Source organism: Rutilus rutilus, assembly GCF_951802725.1.
Source record: "Rutilus rutilus genome assembly, chromosome: 4".
Classification (NCBI taxonomy): Eukaryota; Metazoa; Chordata; class Actinopteri; order Cypriniformes; family Leuciscidae; genus Rutilus; species Rutilus rutilus.
The window spans coordinates 6435866-6452485 of NC_140212.1; the positions used below are offsets into that span (position 1 = coordinate 6435866).

A 16620-nucleotide genomic window follows, 5' to 3' on the forward strand; every position below is an offset into this window, starting at 1 on the left:
GTTAGATCCTAAGAATAAACATAAACGTGAATTTTCAGTGAGAAAAAAAAAATCGGTTACACTTTATTTTAATGTTTCCCTGTCACAGTGTAATTATACATTTAAATAATGACTGAGTAATAATAATAAACTACATATACTTACTATGTGGTTAGGGTAGGAATAGGGTTTGTTTTAGGGTTACAGTAGTTGCATACCTAATGGCTTTTTTGCACATTAACACTTTTGACGACTCATGAGAATGCTGTGATGTGTGGCATAACAGATCGGTTAATAGCTCCCAGGTTCATATATACTCCACATCAATAAGAAATAGAAACATTTGCTCAAAACTGACATGCTTCTATGTCCACAAGGTGGCGCAATTGTTCCACAATCATTCCAGCCTGCAAACTCGTAACCATACTGTCTATGCTCGTAACATTATTATAAAATATATGGTATAAACGAAATAGTTCAGTTAAAAAATAATATTCTTATTTACTCACCGACAAGTCTTTCCAAACCCATTTTCCCTCCTGGAACACAAAAGCAGAAGTTTAGTTTAGCAGTTTGCTAAAATACATTCTATCAATGTAATAAAATATAACTTTTTATATTCATTTAATTTTCCTTTTTTTTTTTTTTTTTTTATCTTTTGTTATTTTTGTATGTAGTATTCCTCATAATAACAATGAGCCAAACCATGCTGCACTATTTATAAGGGTATATGCGCATGCGCAATGAGTGCGCTGCTCCGCTCCAAAGGCACAGAGAGCGAGAATACACCTTACAGACAACACGGCAGGGAATGGATGGATGGGTGTATTAATAACTTCTGCAATTAATTTAATATGACAGCATGCGCGGGATATGGGACGTGGAGTGAGGGAGCGTGGTGTTAAAGGTGACATTCCCATGGCCAGAACCAGCGCGGACGGGCTGCTCTGCCAGAACAACAGCAAACTGGACTCTTTCCTGAAGAGAAACACCAACCGGGATGTGTACGAGCGGATCCGGTTCTACGAGCCGTGTGTGGTGGTCTCGGGGTCGGTGAAGAAGGTTTTCATGCATGTGATATTGACCGATGAGCGCGTGTATCTGAGCGAGTATCCTCCGCGCGCGCTGCGAGAGGCGCTCAGCTTCAGACACGTCACGAGCATCGAGCTGGTGAGAGCAAGATATACTGGATATATAGACATATTAATGTTGTTTTTTCATCTATTTATATTGCATATAGATTGATTAATGCATTTACTCAAACAACACAAGAGCATAATAGAGTATAACACAATGTAGTGCAACAACAGTAATAGAATACAATATACACATCAGTAGTATATTAACAATAAAAGAAAGCAATATAGACACTATATAACCACATTGCTTCGTGTTTTTGCACAATTAGAGAAAAGTTACGTTGGTAAATATTCAAAGGATATTCTGCACAAATTCAAACAATCTTCATTGCAAAATACATTATCATAATTTAACTTGGTTATTCTTCAGAACAGGGTTCACACAGTTCTGACAAGCCTGGAAATATCAGGTAAATTTCAACAGTGTGATTACCAGTCCTGGAGAACTCATTAAAATGAATACAATTTTAAAAGGTCATGGATGGAAATATACATTTGTGTAGTTATGCAACATTACTCTTTGTGAGAGCGATCTCCTTTTCCAGTCATTACAAATGACTGGAAAATATTGGAAAATCATGGAAATGAATCAGCCTAGAAATGTGGGAACCCTGTTTGAAGCACTTTACATGGCAGTGGGCTTATTTTTTGTATATTTATTAAACTTAAATTACCTCACTTTGCCATTAATATAACTTAATAACTTTTGTATTGATCAGTTTTAAATCATACATCCCTCACCGTTGAGTCAGTGTGTTCTAAATGTCAGATAAAGCACGACTGTCTACCAAGCAGCGATGGCAAGACAACGCTAATAATAGTGAGGACGTTTACTTATCCTGTCATGTTAAACTGCTTAAAGAAGGTTTGTTTGGTAAGCTTATGCACTTACACAGCTCAAAGCATTAGTCATGGAACGTTTCAGCACTGGGAGACTGTAAAAGACAGACGGATGAAGCTTGTAAATGTCACAATGGCAGAATTAACAAGGAAAGGCAATTGACCTCTTAGGAATAACAGAATTATCCCCAGCTTGCTGCTGCCTGGGAATACAATAAATGCACAAATTTATATAAAAATATTCATATTAATGATTGCTAATTGATTATTGATGATTAGGCGTGGGCTAATTTAAAAATCATTCATTCCCACTTCAAGCGGCTTACGCTAAAGGCCTGTTCACAGCAAGGACGATGACTATAACGATAATGATAAAGATATAGTTATAAAATCGGTTACACATAAAAGAATCGCAGAGTTCACACCACAACTATAACGATAACGGCACAGAAACTATATTGTTGGAATCACTTTCAGATTTTTTTCAGCTGATGAGTGATAAAAACAATGACAGCCAATCAGAGTCCACCTGATTTTAAAGAGCTCGAGCATTTAAAGCGGCAGACGACAAAATTGCTTAATAAACAGAACAATATCGCTAATATGGTTATCGTTCTTGGTGTGAACGGGCCTTAATGTAATTAATCTGTGTTAGCGCAATGTCATCACACATCTCTATCTTTCCTCACAGATCAACGATTTGCCTGATTTCCTCAGTGGAGAGGAGCGTGAGCGTTCACTGCATATTCGTGTTGTTCATACTGCAAAGAATACTGGGAAAAAGAGCAAAAGACCCAAAGGATCCAGCAAGAATAAGCCAGAATGCCCACCATCTCCATCGCAAGGACGCAACTCTTCTCTGGAGGGTAAAAACAATTGAATTAAATCAAAAATTAATAATTAATCAGGAATTCATTAACTGTTCGCAAGCATGAGTGCATAGTTATTATTAGAAGCCCAGGATTCAGCCCATTTTCTCCTTGACAGTGTAATAAACCTGTAATCGCATTAGTCAAGTCCCTGACCTGCGCAAGGTATGTGTGTTAATCCACGAGCTCTTTCACCTGTCCTGATGAAGCAGCCGTACTGACACACACGTAACCCACATTGACTTGTGTGTATGCGTCAGCTGTGAGTTTTGTGTCCTTCTTGTGTCCAGGCATTGAGATTTACTCTGCCTGGACATAGGCAGTAGCTTAACCAGTTCAGGATAAACAGCTGAATGAGGTTATCTGAGAGAAACAGCACTGTGGACAAGACGCACAAAGACACTTAGCAGTTATACATCATTTGAGTTAATCTGTGAATGAAGAGGAGTCACTCATTGTGAAATTTGTTCTATTATTTTAACAGGTCAATACATTTTTTTTAACGATTATTGGTTTACTGGGTTTTCTTATTTGTAAAAAAGCAACAAAATTAAGCATACATATTCTAAACCGTAGTTTAAACAAAGTCACACTTAAAGCAGATTCATCTTTAAAACTGTAAAGTAAAAAGTCTATTTTAAGTTAAACACATTTTTATGAAAAATCACTTTTTTTTTGAGTGATGACATTTGACTTTCAGTTTGCCCTTGTTGCCAAATACTTTTGTCAGATAAATACCTTAAAGTGCCGATTATTACCAAATATTACCTTTCATGCAGTGTGTAATATAGTTGTTTGTCAATGTAAAATCTCTGCAAAGTTTTAAAGATCAAAGTGCATGTCAAAGTCTCCTAAAAGAAAAAAAAATGATTCTGAACTGCCTGAAATGAGTCGTCAGTAATTCCAGTCTTACTTTCTGTTACATACCTGAACAAATTTGCATAATTCCAGTCTATGGTCTTCATTGGTTTCCCGTGAACGATGTCTAGTTTGACCGGCTCTCAAACACTCTTAGTTGTAGCTGAGACTGAAAGAGTTTGGCTTGTGTTATTGACATGTCGAGAAAATGCTTTTTTCTGTCCTGCCAAAGCAAGTCCACTTTGCAGGCACTTCAAATGGATGAGGACTTGCGCTCGAATTGATATGGTAAAACCGATGCCATCGTTACTATTGGCATCATTATGTATCAAGCTGAAATTCAGATATGGTAATAAGCGTTTTGTTTCCGACACAAGTTGTAAGCGGCCGACCAATCACAACAGACTGGTTCATCTGACCGAACCATTTTCATACGCTATTAGAAATGAGGAGATGCTGCAATGTATATTATGAGAAAATGAAAGTGCATAATAGGGTGGTCATTAAAAACAAATATCACTTTTGGCCACTACTGCATATTCAAGTAATTGCTGTTAGGAAAAAAATCAATAGATCCGGACAAAAAAAATAAATGTGACGTTACTTTAAAATTAAGCATTATGAATTATTAAGTAGATAAGATAAACTTCAACTCGCTAAGTGTCATAATGAAACCAAATAAGTGTTTTCCTGTGATCCTGCAGGAATGAGTCATGTTCTCCTGTCGACACGCTCAGCTCCGTCTGAGTCCTCCAGCTGGAGAATCTCTCCCACATCAATGAGGTAAAGTCCTCTCAGTGTTAACGGCCTCACTTTCAACCAACACAACCAACTGCTGTGTATTTGTGAGCGTCACAATGAGCCATTCAAAGTGCTTTATCTCCACCACACAGCTTTTTACTGCCTCAGACTCTACAATGCACAGGACGAACAGACTCCGTTTTGAAGAGGAATTTGCTTAGCAACTCGAGCCACAGCGATCTCATTAAACAAACCGGTGTGATAATAAATGTGGAGATATTCGCATTTTATATCTCAGGGGGCGCACAAGAACCGTCTGTGTTGTGCTTTGTTGCTTAGAACCTTGATTACGTTTTTGTCTGTGCTAAACTATCAATGACGCTGTATAAGCAATACATAGTATACTGATTTAAAGCTTCATAGGTCATAAAGCTGAATGGTTTAACGTAAGAAAAAATGTCTTGGAGTTTTATCCAGTGACATGCAACAAAAAGCATTAAGTGGAGCAATTTAATGGATCAAAAAGTAGAAAATGAATGAATGAATGAATGATAAGCTGACTCTTTTATTTCACTGTAGTCTAGAATATACTATAGTTTAGCTCTATTAAGTGGCTGGTTTCTCAGAAATATCCTCTGTAACTCTGACTTCCGACTGGGAGAACAACAACTAGAGAAGAGAAGCAGAGTAGACAGGACAAAGGCAGCAAATTAGAGAACGAGAGATCAATAGACTGTGTGTTATTTCCTTGATCTTTTAAAGTGCCTCATTATGCTTTTTATGCATAATTCCTGCTCGAACCTACCTAGGTTTGTCACACATTTGCATAATGCCAGTCTATGGTCTTGATTGGCTGCTGGCAAACAACGTCTAGTTTGACCGGCTCTCAAACGGTAGTTGTAGCTGAGGCCCGGAAGAGTTTGGTTTGTGTTATCGACACGTCGAGAAGATGCTGTTTTCTGTTCTGTGCAAGAAAATCCACTTTACTGCACTTCCAAAGAATGAGGAATCAGGCGCTAATTGATACGGTAAAACCAAAAACCGCCATCGTTACTGTTCTTATTAACTGTGAATCAAACGCTGTGCTGAAATTCAGATATGGTAACGGCCGTTTCATTTCCGACACGTGCTGTAAGTGGTAGACCAATTACAAAAGACTGGGCCGTCTGAGCAATCACAGCAGAGTAGACCAATCACAACAGACTGGGTCGTGTGACCAATCAGCACAGAGTAGACCAATCATAACAGACTGGGCCATCTGACCAATCAGAGGAGAGTAGACCAATCACAACAGACTGGGCCGTCTGACCAGTCAGAGCAGAGTAGACCAATCACAACAGACTGGGCCATCTGACCAATCAGAGCAGAGTAGACCAATCACAACAGATTGGGCCGTCTGACCAATCAGAGCAGAGTATGCTTTAGGAGGGGTTTAGAGAGACCGAATCCTTTATTGAATCGTTTCAGACACAGTGAGGAAAGAGCTAATGCTGTTAATGTATATTTTGAGAAAATGTAAGTGTTTTTGACCTTTGATGCATGTAAACTAATTATAGGGGACTCCAAAACAAAATTAGGAACCTTTTAAATAGCACAACAGGGGAACTTCAAGACGTACTATGAAAACACACTGTAACTTCTGGAACTATTTTTCCATAGCTTTAAAGGTAACTTTTCTGTTGCACTATGCAGAGCATGTCGCTCTCTGTTGCAACGTGAGCCTCTGAAGAGGAAATGGGGCAAGAAGAGAGGTTGCATTACATATGCATGTTTAATGAACGCAAAAAAAAGAAAGAAAGATCTTGTAAATTAGAAACCACTAGCAGCATATTAGGCTCTGTGTTTGCTGTTTCATGAAGTGAAAATGTTTATTTGAATATATTCATCAGTGTTATTTTAGTAGTATTTAGATAGTATTATAGTTTTAATTAACTTTTTTTCCATATTTTTTTGTTCATTTTTTGTAATTTTGTTATGCTCTTTTGTAATTTTCTTATTTTTCGGATTTTTCTTCTGTATATCAGTTTCAGTTTTCAGTTAGTATTTTTAGTTCTCAAAGTTATTTCAGTTAGTTGCAAAGGCAAGGTTTTTTTTATTTATTTCTATTTAGTTTAAGTTTTTCATTAAATATATAATTTTATTTAACAAAAATGCTTTTTAATAGGTTTAGTTTTACTTGACGATAACAACACTGCTGTTCACAATGAAAGCTCCTACAATTTGAAAACCAATTTAATGTGGTTTCCAAAACTGACATCAGTTGCAGTGATGATGTGTGTTCATGCATTGAGCTGGAGACGCAGAGGGAGGCCACTGGCGTCATTCACACTGTTGCCATGATGAGGAAACCGCTACGCAATAAATATCCAATTAAAAGACCTTGTTTGTCTCAGCAAAACATGCCAGCTTAACGTTCTTAACGACGTCCTGACGAAGAACGGGAGTAGCCAGCCCTCGCTGCTACTGTGCTTGTGTTCATCAAACCTCTCTGAGACTGTTCTGAGAACAGTGTGAATGTGTGCTTTCTCTCAGTAGCACTGTAATGTGACTCTCAGCTCCAGTTGAATCCCACCCAAGGGAGACCATTAGCTCACGTTCAGCACAAATTTGTGAGCGCTTGCCATTGTCTGAAGAGACACACGCGTAACCACATGGGAAGTGCTATAAATGTTATTTAAAGCCAGCTTTTCCACAGTTTAAACATCATTTGAAGGATTTATTGAATCTGTGGTATTGCGGCTGTACAGAGATGGTCTGTGAGCGTTTTTCAGACATCGGCATGAGAACGAAAAGTAGGTCAGTGCACCTAATGGGCATTTTCCACTTAGGAAATTGTGAGAATGTTGAGGCGTATGGAAAGATTTTCTTTTTATCCTGCATCCGATTAGAGGAAATTTAAATGGGAGGATGATGATGGGGCGTGAAGGACCTTGTCTGGCATCCAAACCTTTAAGTTCTCCAATACTGTGCCACTGAACATGTCACTCGCCAGCGCCTCCTCATGGATATGGTCTGTCAGTGCAGCTAGTTTGCTCTTATGCTTTATCAAAGGCCCTAATAAATTATACAGTTCAGAGCACCTCTTTGAAGAGATCTGTTTTGATTATAAAAAGATCCATCTTATATCAGCTTTTTTGTTATTAGACAAATCTGTGTGACAAATGCAAGATGATTAAAAAAATGTCTAGTTAAAATTTTGAACGTTAGGCCATGAACACGTTTGAACACGTTAGGCCATCTTAATCTTAACTAAATGTATTTAAAATATTATTTTAAAACTTTAAACATCATAAAATTTGATTGGTTTTACCATCCGACATCTGACAACCTGAAATGCCTTCCCATCAGTGTTATTTTAGTATCACAGAGATACAATTTAGTTTTTATTAATAGTTTTGAATTAGTTTTTATATTTTCTTTTTTCATTTTCATTTTAGTTAATTTTTTTTCACTTTTATTAGTTTATATATATATATACTTATCAATATATTTATATATAGCCTATATATAAATATATATATTTATCAATTTTTATTTCAGTTTTAGTTTTGAGTTATTTTAGTACATGTACATGTTAAACTAAATGAAAATGAGAAATGTTTCAGCTTTTTTTATACATGTTATTTTATTTCACTTAATGTTTATTTTATTTAAAGTAAAAATGTTTTATTTGATGTTTATAGTTCTAGTTTTACTTTTAGCCAACTATAACCCTACTTGCCATGTCATAAGGTTTTTAAAACATGAATAATATTATTTATTTAATACTAATTATTATTTATAATATTATTAATATAAAATTCATATTTTAAAAATAAAACTGCTTCCCTGCTTTTTCATCTAAAAAAACAATAATAGTAATAATTTTATTCTAGTCTTTTGACCAACATCTTTTTCAAAGACAATCTTCAGATCTTCTCTGTCTGTTATAGTGATGGTGCGCTGGAGGAAGAAGAGGGCAGCGTCGTTCCGAAAAGACGTTCAGCTTCCTGTCCAAACCCGAATGTATTGGGTCTGAGTGTGTTTAATACCTCCCCCAGTGCAGCTCCTCTCCCCAGCATCACTAATGACCAGCGAAGGACCTCTGCTCAAGACCCTGTAGCATTCCGTCACAGAGGTTCAGTCCTGACAAGAGTGATGAGGAGAACAATAACAGAGAAGCAGAAGGAGGAGGAGGAGGAAGATGAGACAGAGGAAGAGTTGCACCTTTATGCTGTATCTCCATCGTCCCGAATATTCCCTCACCTACAGAGCTCCTGGAGCAGCTATATCATAGTACGTGTGTGTGTGGAGTCCATTTCTGTCATAGCTTCTGGGTTTTTGTGTTTAATGGTCAACATTCAAGTCGATTCATTGTAAGTAATGCAATTAAAATAATGTTTAATGTTGTTGTTTTTATAATGTTTTTTGTAGAGATCAACTTTTATGCTGGACCCAGTGTACAGGCGGAGATGTGGCATATCCTCCTCTTCTCCTCAGAGACAGAAATATCACAAGATCAGGTATATCTGCTATATATCTGCTATATGCTGTATCTATCTGACTGAACCGTACATATTTGTGACCCTGGGTCAATTTTTGGAAATTGAGATGTATACATCATCTGAAAGCTGAATAAATAAGCTTTCCATTGATGTAGTTCAATGTTTGTTTGTTAGGATAGGACAATATTTGTCCGAGATACAACTATTTGAAAATCTGGAATGTGAGGGTGCAAAAAAATCGAAATATTGAGAAAAATCGCCTTTAAAGTTGTCCATTTATGTTCGCGACTGTGCTGCTTTCACTCACAAAAATAAATATTTTATATATTTACAGTTGGAAATTTACAAAATATCTTCATGGAACATGATCCTACATGACATATATGCATGCATGCAGTTTTAAATGCACAGGCTAAGAAAGTGTCTACTAATGTGTTTCCAGCTGGGAGCGGACGTGTCACTTGTTCGGTCAGTTGAGTGGAGAGCTGTTACAGGAGAGCATCAGTCTGGAGAGTCAGTATTTACTCCTGCAGGAGCTGCACACGGCCACATACCGCAACCCCACCATCAAAAAACTCTTCTGGAGGGTAAGATGCTGCTTAATGCATTAGTGTTTACATGCACTTCAAAGGAACGGTTCATCCAAAAATGAAAATTCCTCTTTTATTTGCTTCTCAGTCACCTGACCTTTATCCTTTCCTGGTGAAAACTCTGTCTGAAAGCTCTCAGGGCGACCATGGAGGAGTTCACACAGCTGACAGACTTCTGTAAGCCTCGTAATAAGAAAACTAGACATAAAACTGGTCATGTGACACATGCACATGCCAGTCAGTCTCATAACAAGCTAAACTATCCATGTTTATAGTTTAAACAACTTTGTAATGACCCCAGGTTGGCATTTTATAACTTACAGTACACCCCAGAACCAAGCACGTTTTCATGATCGGTGCTGTAGGTTTTATTGTAACGCATGAAGTCGCTACTGCTTTTGAGGACATTAAGATAAAGATGATGTGTCAATGTTCTGCAGGCTTTGTACTTTAGTGGTTCAGATATTAAGCCTGATGTTCAGGGAAACAGAGATTGAACCGACAAGACTCAGCATGCTGATGGCCAAACAGTAAGTGATTCTACCATGGCAATAATATCAGTCTGCTCTGCTCATTAAATCTTATTTAAATGAGACTTGGCTGTTGTTTAATGCAGAGGGGCTCTTACAGCGGACATGCTGCTGGCTCTAGTGTGTGATCCGGATCTTCAGCTGCCAGACTCTGCCAAGGACTCCAAATCTTCAATTACTAAGGTATAAAAATGTAATATTTTGTCATTATTTACTCACCCTGTCTACCTAGTGTGAGGAACAGACAAAAACAAATCTTTTTTCTTTTTTATATGTTTTGATTATATAAATGAATAATAATCAATTAATTTATGATAAGTCAATTTAATTTATGATAATGAAATGTCTTTGTGTGTCGCAGATGCAGCATCTGCAGGCGGACTATCTGGACGCGGCATCTGCGTTGCTGTTTGAGGTTGTTGTTCTCTGTCAGGAGGTGAGTAGCATTTATATATATATCAAAACTGGAGGGGATATTTGTTTTTAATTACCCTACTAGTTTGATTAAACCATCAAAATATGAGGAGAATATATATATTCTCAGGTATTTATCAGGTATTTTTCAGGTATAGAACAGGTATTTATCTAACAAAATTATTTGACAAAAAAAGGCCAAACTATAGGTTTTATTTTAATATGCAAAAACAAAAAAATGCATAGAAAAACAAAACGCTCAAAGGAAAAGCATAAATTGACTACAGACAACATAATCATTTTGTTGGTTCGCTCTTGTTTTTGCACGTGTCCATACATTTTCTTTTTCTTTTGTTTTTTTCTCCATAAATTCTTTGTATGACAGCCTGGCCTAAAAGTATGTCATCACAATTTAAAAAAATTTACTCCAAGCAATAGTAATTGTAATTTAGTAATATTTTAATCAGGGTGAGAATGTCATTTTTCCTAGGCTCGATATCACTCTGCTTTACTTGTCTCAATTGTGTTTCAAAGGCTAGTCGCACACCTTCACTGGGACATTTCCTTACCATTGGCTGGGTGTTTCAATTGCTTAAACCTCATCCATTCTTAGTAAGTATAGAACCATTTAATTTTCATGCACATTTGCATAAATCCACATGATTAGCATGCCTATATCAGAACGAATGTTTGAACGTACCTCCCTCTAGAGCTTCATAATGTGATCGTCCTGTTTGGTTTTCTCTATCGCAGCTCCCGTTTGTTGGATATCAGGCCCAGCAGGTGGTTCTGGTTCTCTCAGGCCCGCAGTTTCCGGTCAGCCCGTCTCAGGCGGTTCTTCTGTACCAGCGATTCCATGTTCTGTTAGCCTGTCTGCAGCACAGCACCTGCTTGAGCAAATACATCAGGACAGGATTCAAGGAGGAGTTCAGGTTCTTCATGAGCTTCGTCAAGTCCAATTTTTTTCAAGGCTAAGACAGGGCTGTCATATTTTAAAAATCCTCTTTTTTTATAGGTACTACGTGAAGATGTCAGGGCTGGAGGACAAACTGCCTCATCACTACCCCATCAGTCAGCCCGCCCAGAGCCTTCTTTCCCAGCTCCTCAGTCTGGTTCTCCAGAAACCCTGAGCTCTGCTGCCAGTGTGCATCTGTCTCTATCTTTCTGTCCCTCTCAGATTGAATTTCTTATTTCTGCATTGTAAAAACAATAGAAGTTTTTTTCCGCCACAGAATAAAATAAATAAATAAGGTAATTGCAATGTTTTATCCCGTAATTATGAGTTTATCACAATTCTGACTTTATATCTCGCAATTCTGAGTTGATATCTCGCAATTCTGTTTATTTCTCGCAATTCTGAGTTGATATCTCGCAATTCTGTGTTTATTTCTCGCAAATCTGACTTTTTTCTCACAATTTGAGTTTATATCTCAGAATTTTTACTTTTTTCTCGCAATTCCGAGTTTTTATCTCAATTTCAATTTTATATTTTGCAATTCCGAGTTTATATCTCGCATTTCTGGCTTTATTTCTCACAATTCAGAGTTTATATCTCGCAATTCTGGCTTTATTTATCTTATTCTGAGTTTATGACTCGCAATTCTCAGAAAGTCAGAATTGTGAGATAAAAATTATTTTTAATAAAATAATTTTTTTTTTTTTTTTTTAATCCATGGCGGAAACAAGCTTCCATAAAAACAGATGCACAGGTGTTCTCATATGCGAATATGCCTTTGAATGAATATGCTGCACTTTAAGATTGAATTCAAGTCTTGTATTGTGTCTTACTGTGTGTTGAACAGAGACTGCAGGATTCCACTCTGTTTAGCATATCGCCTTTGTCTACACTCAGGATTATTATCACTGTAATATGTGTAAAATATCAAAGATTTAATGGGAAGTCAACACATAGTACATGAACATCACAGATCATTTAATATATGGAACTATTTATTATATATAAATATAAAAAGATGGATGTCTAATGGCACTTTTTAATGAACAAATTCAGGTTTGGCAGACCTCTATAATATACGAGACTGATCACAGTATTATCACCTAAATGTGAATCTTCTTCATACATTTACTGTAAGTAAAGCCTCTGGTATGAATGCACTTGTTTATTTATTTAGTTGTTGTTTGGATGCACTCTCTATAAGACTGTACTAATCTTCAGGAACTCTATGTACCCCAAGGCCTCAAATTAAAAATAACAAATATTTTAAATAAACATTTGTTTCTCTGTCTCATTTTTATAAACCCAAATTGTTGAATGAAGATGTGTGTTTCTGCAACTATGAGCACTTTTAACCCTGTAGACTTAAATAAATAAACTGAAACTGTATATAAATGCATCACATGAATGTCATTTTAAAAGCCCAGGCTAAAAGTTATGAAAAATAAAACGTTTTGCCATAATATATATATTTGCATATATATTATGTTTTTATTTTGTTATGCAGCTGATATTACTGTTCTAATGCAAAAATACATTGTTTTTGCCAACTTGATGGTCCAAAATGTTCAGTTAAAACAATTAAAATAAAACAACTATACAATAACTTTTGAGGAAAATAATTATGTGCGACAAATTCCTTGGGTGTTTAAATTAATTAATTTTAATAAAACGAATCGCAGTTGAAGGAACATAAAAAATATAACAAATAAGAGATGAATATGATGAGAGGACAGAACGGGAACGGGCGTTTTTCGGTTATTGTACTGGGGGAATGTTTTCCAAGACGCACCGGAAACAGCGTGGGGTTATTGAAGCATTATCAAGATCTTTTGAACTTGTAAGTCGAAGTTTATCTTTGCATTTGTCTTTCATATAAACAGCGAAGACGATATAGATTATACATCGTAGGTATAAAGCGTACAATCACCATTACATGTGTCTTCTAATCGTGACTAGTTGGTGTACGTGAATGGCGGGAGATTAACATGTGTTTCTTGATTGGATTTGCTGAAAGTAGGATACAGAATAAATCTTAAATAATTAAAGTATAAAACTAGTAATGAAAAAATTATATTATTGAGGATATTGTAAAGAATGTTTTACCTTGAACTACATCATGACCTTGCTGTCTTTATAGGTGGAATGCGAATAAGGCAAATGATCTATTTTCAACATTACTTTTACGTAGTTTATTTCACGTACACTATTCCTTTATTACTCTGATAACGCCATTTTTCTTTCACAGGGTGTTTGACCTATCAGCAAACATCATAGCACCATCCACCAAGTAGAGAAGATGTTGAGAAATGCCTCCACACAGGTAATGAAACAAAGATGTAGATGGGTTCATGTTTGCTAATAAGGATTACTATAGGCTGACTATTTTTACTCTTTCCTGACAGATACTTAAACAGTTTGTCCGACACAGGACCACAGATGCAAGTCTGATCTTGGAGAGATGTGAGTATCTGTCGATCATTGTGTACAGTCTACTACACCAGGGGTTTTCAAATTGGGAGCTGCAAAGGTGTACAAATGGGTCTGAGGAAAAGTTCAGAGAAAAACAGTGCATAAATAAATAATAAAAAGATTTAACTAACTATAATAAATATACCTGATTAATTTTGAACGATACACGTGCTTGTCTTTGGACAACTTTTATGAACTCTTTTGATCCACTTCAAAATAACTTCACTTCACAGTCAGTTGGTACTACATTACTATAATATTGAAGATTAAAATGAACTGATTTGTATATAAACACTCCAGTTACACACAAATATAAACATTTAAATTGTGGCTGTCATAAAACTGACAGATTTATTCAAACGCAAGTAAATATAAGCTAAAAACAGTAAAATATATAATCAATATGTAATATAGTGCATAGTATATTTAGCAAAAAGCTCCTCTCTAGAGTTAATTTTTCTAGCTGACTAGTGAGTTTATGGTCATTGAATGGCTTTTCTGAGGTAAATTTAACATTACATTGTTCTCAAGCTGTTTTATTGACGTCTTTCACAATTGATGTGGTTGCAACACTGAGCGATTACATGAGACATGACTCGGATTTTGGTTCTCTTTGCTGAAAGTCAATCTCTTTGCTTTGTCTTTTACCAGCTATTAACAAAGTGCAGCTTCTTGGGCGGGTTGGGCAAGACCCCGTCATGAGACAGGTGGAGGGCAGAAACCCCGTCACCATCTTCTCCATGGCAACCAACGAGATGTGGCGGTCCGGGGAGGGAGAACCCACAAATACAGGTGATAGTTTAAAGATGAATCTGTGTGCTCGTTTTTATTTCTGTTGATTCTTTATTTATTTTATTTTTAGTCTATGGATTGGACCAGATTTACAATTACTGCAGTTTGTATTCTGTATATAACTGTATGAGGCAAATGAATTTTTTTAATCTATTATAAGATACAATAGTTTTTGGTTGTTAGATGAAGAGATAATGTTTTAATGTTGATAACAAATTAACTCTAGTTTTCAGATATGCTTTATGTGAGAAAATTGTCTTCATGGTGCAAATATGTGGACTGTTTAAACAAAATTTAGATATGTTCCTCCTCACTCACCAGTCAATGATCATAAAGTCAGCATGAAACAGAAGTTGGCAATGTCTTTTCTTCCCTATTGTGATGTGTATATAAGAGAGAAACTGCTTCTGGAACAAGAACAAATGTAGGGCGGGGCTTGTTTATAGGGAATGATTGGATGGATGTGGTTTGCTATTGGCTCATGTGAGTGACAGGTGGCCCCGCCCTCGTGCCGCTAAACATGTCATCAGAGAAAAGATGTCGCAGGAAGAGGGAGGGGAAGTTATTTTGACTAAAGATTACAAGGAATATGATTTATTTATTTTTTTTATAATGATGTGCACTGATAAATCATTTATAATAAATACTAAAAGATTCCATTAAAAAAATAAGAATTGTCCATTTTGATTTCATGGTGACTTTAATAAACTAATAAGAAAGGTTATTCTAATTTTTAATACATTTTTTGCAGGAGATGTCACCCAGAAAACAACATGGCACAGAGTTTCAGTATTCAAACCAGGCCTGAGAGACGTGGCGTATCAGTATGTAAAGAAAGGGTGTGTTTCCTATTTGTTTTTGAGGCATTTATGAATATAAAAATAAAACATACTGCTATTAACCTGTGGTCAAACTTATTTTCAGGTCTCGAATTCTTGTGGAAGGAAAGCTCGATTATGGAGAGTACATGGATAAAAACAACGTCAGGCGACAGGCAACAACTATTATCGCAGGTCAGACTTTTGGTGCTTTACCACAGTCTCTTTTTTTATGTTTTGCTTTAATGATTAAAAAATTTACTAAGCATCATTTGTGTTTTTTTTTCTCCACAGATAATATTGTGTTTTTAAGTGAGAATCTGCGAGAACAGTAGTGAAGACGCCTTCCCAGACTTTAGGAACCAAAAGAAGATATTTTGTATAGCGTTATTATGCTCTTACATCAACTTTTTTGAGTATCTTTGTGCCTGCCCTTAACAGTCATACATAGGCAAATGAAGTAATGTTGTTGTTATGATTGTCAGGCTGTCTTATTCCCGACAGAGGGCGCTAGCAGGATGCACTTTGACATGTAAACACACAAACACACGTTCCAGTCACATGAACTGGATTTGACTCTTTGTAAAATAAATAAAAATTGCTCAATTTTCCTTTTTGACTTCTGAAACATACCATATGTTAAAAAGCCTAATATCTGAAATTATGTTTAACAAAATCACTTCCAATTTGTTATACTGTACTGTCGTGCTAATGTTCATGAATAAATGTAGTAGCCTACTAGTTTGTCAAGAATTTGTTGTGAATACTCTCGTCCTCCACGTACAGCACATGTAAAATACCTTCTGGTTTCAGAAAGTTTAAAAAAGTTACCTGTATGAAACTGAGAGAACATTAGTTTCATTTCTTCGTTTTGTTTTTCAGTCATATTCATTTGTTTGGGCTAATTTTACCCATTGACTTAATGCAGTCGTTTAGTTCTATTTTTTCTGCCTCCAGGATATTGTGTTGTTGTTTTTTTAGTGCGCTTTAAAATAAGAGTAAGTTCACATTTCAAAATATTTACCCGCAGTACGAATCCGTTGACAGCAATAGGAGTTGAGGCGGTGCACACAGTTTGGTACTCTTGGCTTTACACGGTTTGTCAAAGAGATAATGCGGAGTCATTCCTAATAGGAGCA

General features: G+C 36.2%; 2 protein-coding genes and 1 long non-coding RNA gene across 4 annotated transcripts; 2 read left to right on the forward strand and 1 right to left on the reverse strand.

Annotated features, from left to right (window-relative positions):
* Positions 1–217: 217 nt before the first annotated feature.
* cUnh12orf56 (chromosome Un C12orf56 homolog) lies at positions 218–12638 on the forward strand. The gene is made up of 13 exons (XM_084406742.1): positions 218–1149; positions 2650–2824; positions 4390–4468; positions 8359–8701; positions 8840–8928; positions 9353–9497; positions 9589–9677; positions 9941–10030; positions 10117–10213; positions 10392–10466; positions 10979–11056; positions 11198–11376; positions 11460–12638. The coding sequence occupies exons 1-13, from the start codon at positions 853–855 to the stop codon at positions 11572–11574; spliced, it is 1851 nt and encodes a 616-aa protein (XP_084262868.1). The 5' UTR covers positions 218–852; the 3' UTR covers positions 11575–12638.
* LOC311289003 lies at positions 8719–16563 on the reverse strand. The gene is made up of 3 exons (XR_014627054.1): positions 16506–16563; positions 11145–11331; positions 8719–8900 (listed from the first exon to the last, which is right to left on the reverse strand). It is a non-coding gene; the product is annotated as an uncharacterized lncRNA (long non-coding RNA).
* ssbp1 (single-stranded DNA binding protein 1) lies at positions 13128–16219 on the forward strand. 2 transcript variants are annotated; one of them, XM_084406744.1, is made up of 7 exons: positions 13128–13239; positions 13648–13722; positions 13805–13862; positions 14523–14663; positions 15415–15502; positions 15588–15676; positions 15776–16219. In XM_084406744.1, exons 2-7 carry the CDS (start codon positions 13699–13701, stop codon positions 15814–15816), a joined length of 441 nt encoding a protein of 146 aa, XP_084262870.1. In that variant the 5' UTR covers positions 13128–13239; positions 13648–13698; the 3' UTR covers positions 15817–16219. The 2 variants fall into 2 exon arrangements, with proteins under 2 accessions (XP_084262870.1, XP_084262871.1); XM_084406745.1 differs by lacking the exon at positions 13128–13239 and adding an exon at positions 13259–13555.
* Positions 16564–16620: the final 57 nt, after the last annotated feature.

Excerpts from the sequence above, each read along its gene's own strand:
- cUnh12orf56 (XM_084406742.1), top strand. The coding sequence starts at position 853 with ATGGGACGTGGAGTGAGGGAGCGTGGTGTTAAAGGTGACATTCCCATG. Across the intron at positions 1,150-2,649 it reads ACGTCACGAGCATCGAGCTG|ATCAACGATTTGCCTGATTT; the intron begins GTGAGAGCAAGA and ends CTTTCCTCACAG. Across the intron at positions 2,825-4,389 it reads ACGCAACTCTTCTCTGGAGG|GAATGAGTCATGTTCTCCTG; the intron begins GTAAAAACAATT and ends GTGATCCTGCAG.
- ssbp1 (XM_084406744.1), top strand. The coding sequence starts at position 13,699 with ATGTTGAGAAATGCCTCCACACAG. Across the intron at positions 13,723-13,804 it reads TGAGAAATGCCTCCACACAG|ATACTTAAACAGTTTGTCCG; the intron begins GTAATGAAACAA and ends CTTTCCTGACAG. Across the intron at positions 14,664-15,414 it reads GGGAGAACCCACAAATACAG|GAGATGTCACCCAGAAAACA; the intron begins GTGATAGTTTAA and ends CATTTTTTGCAG.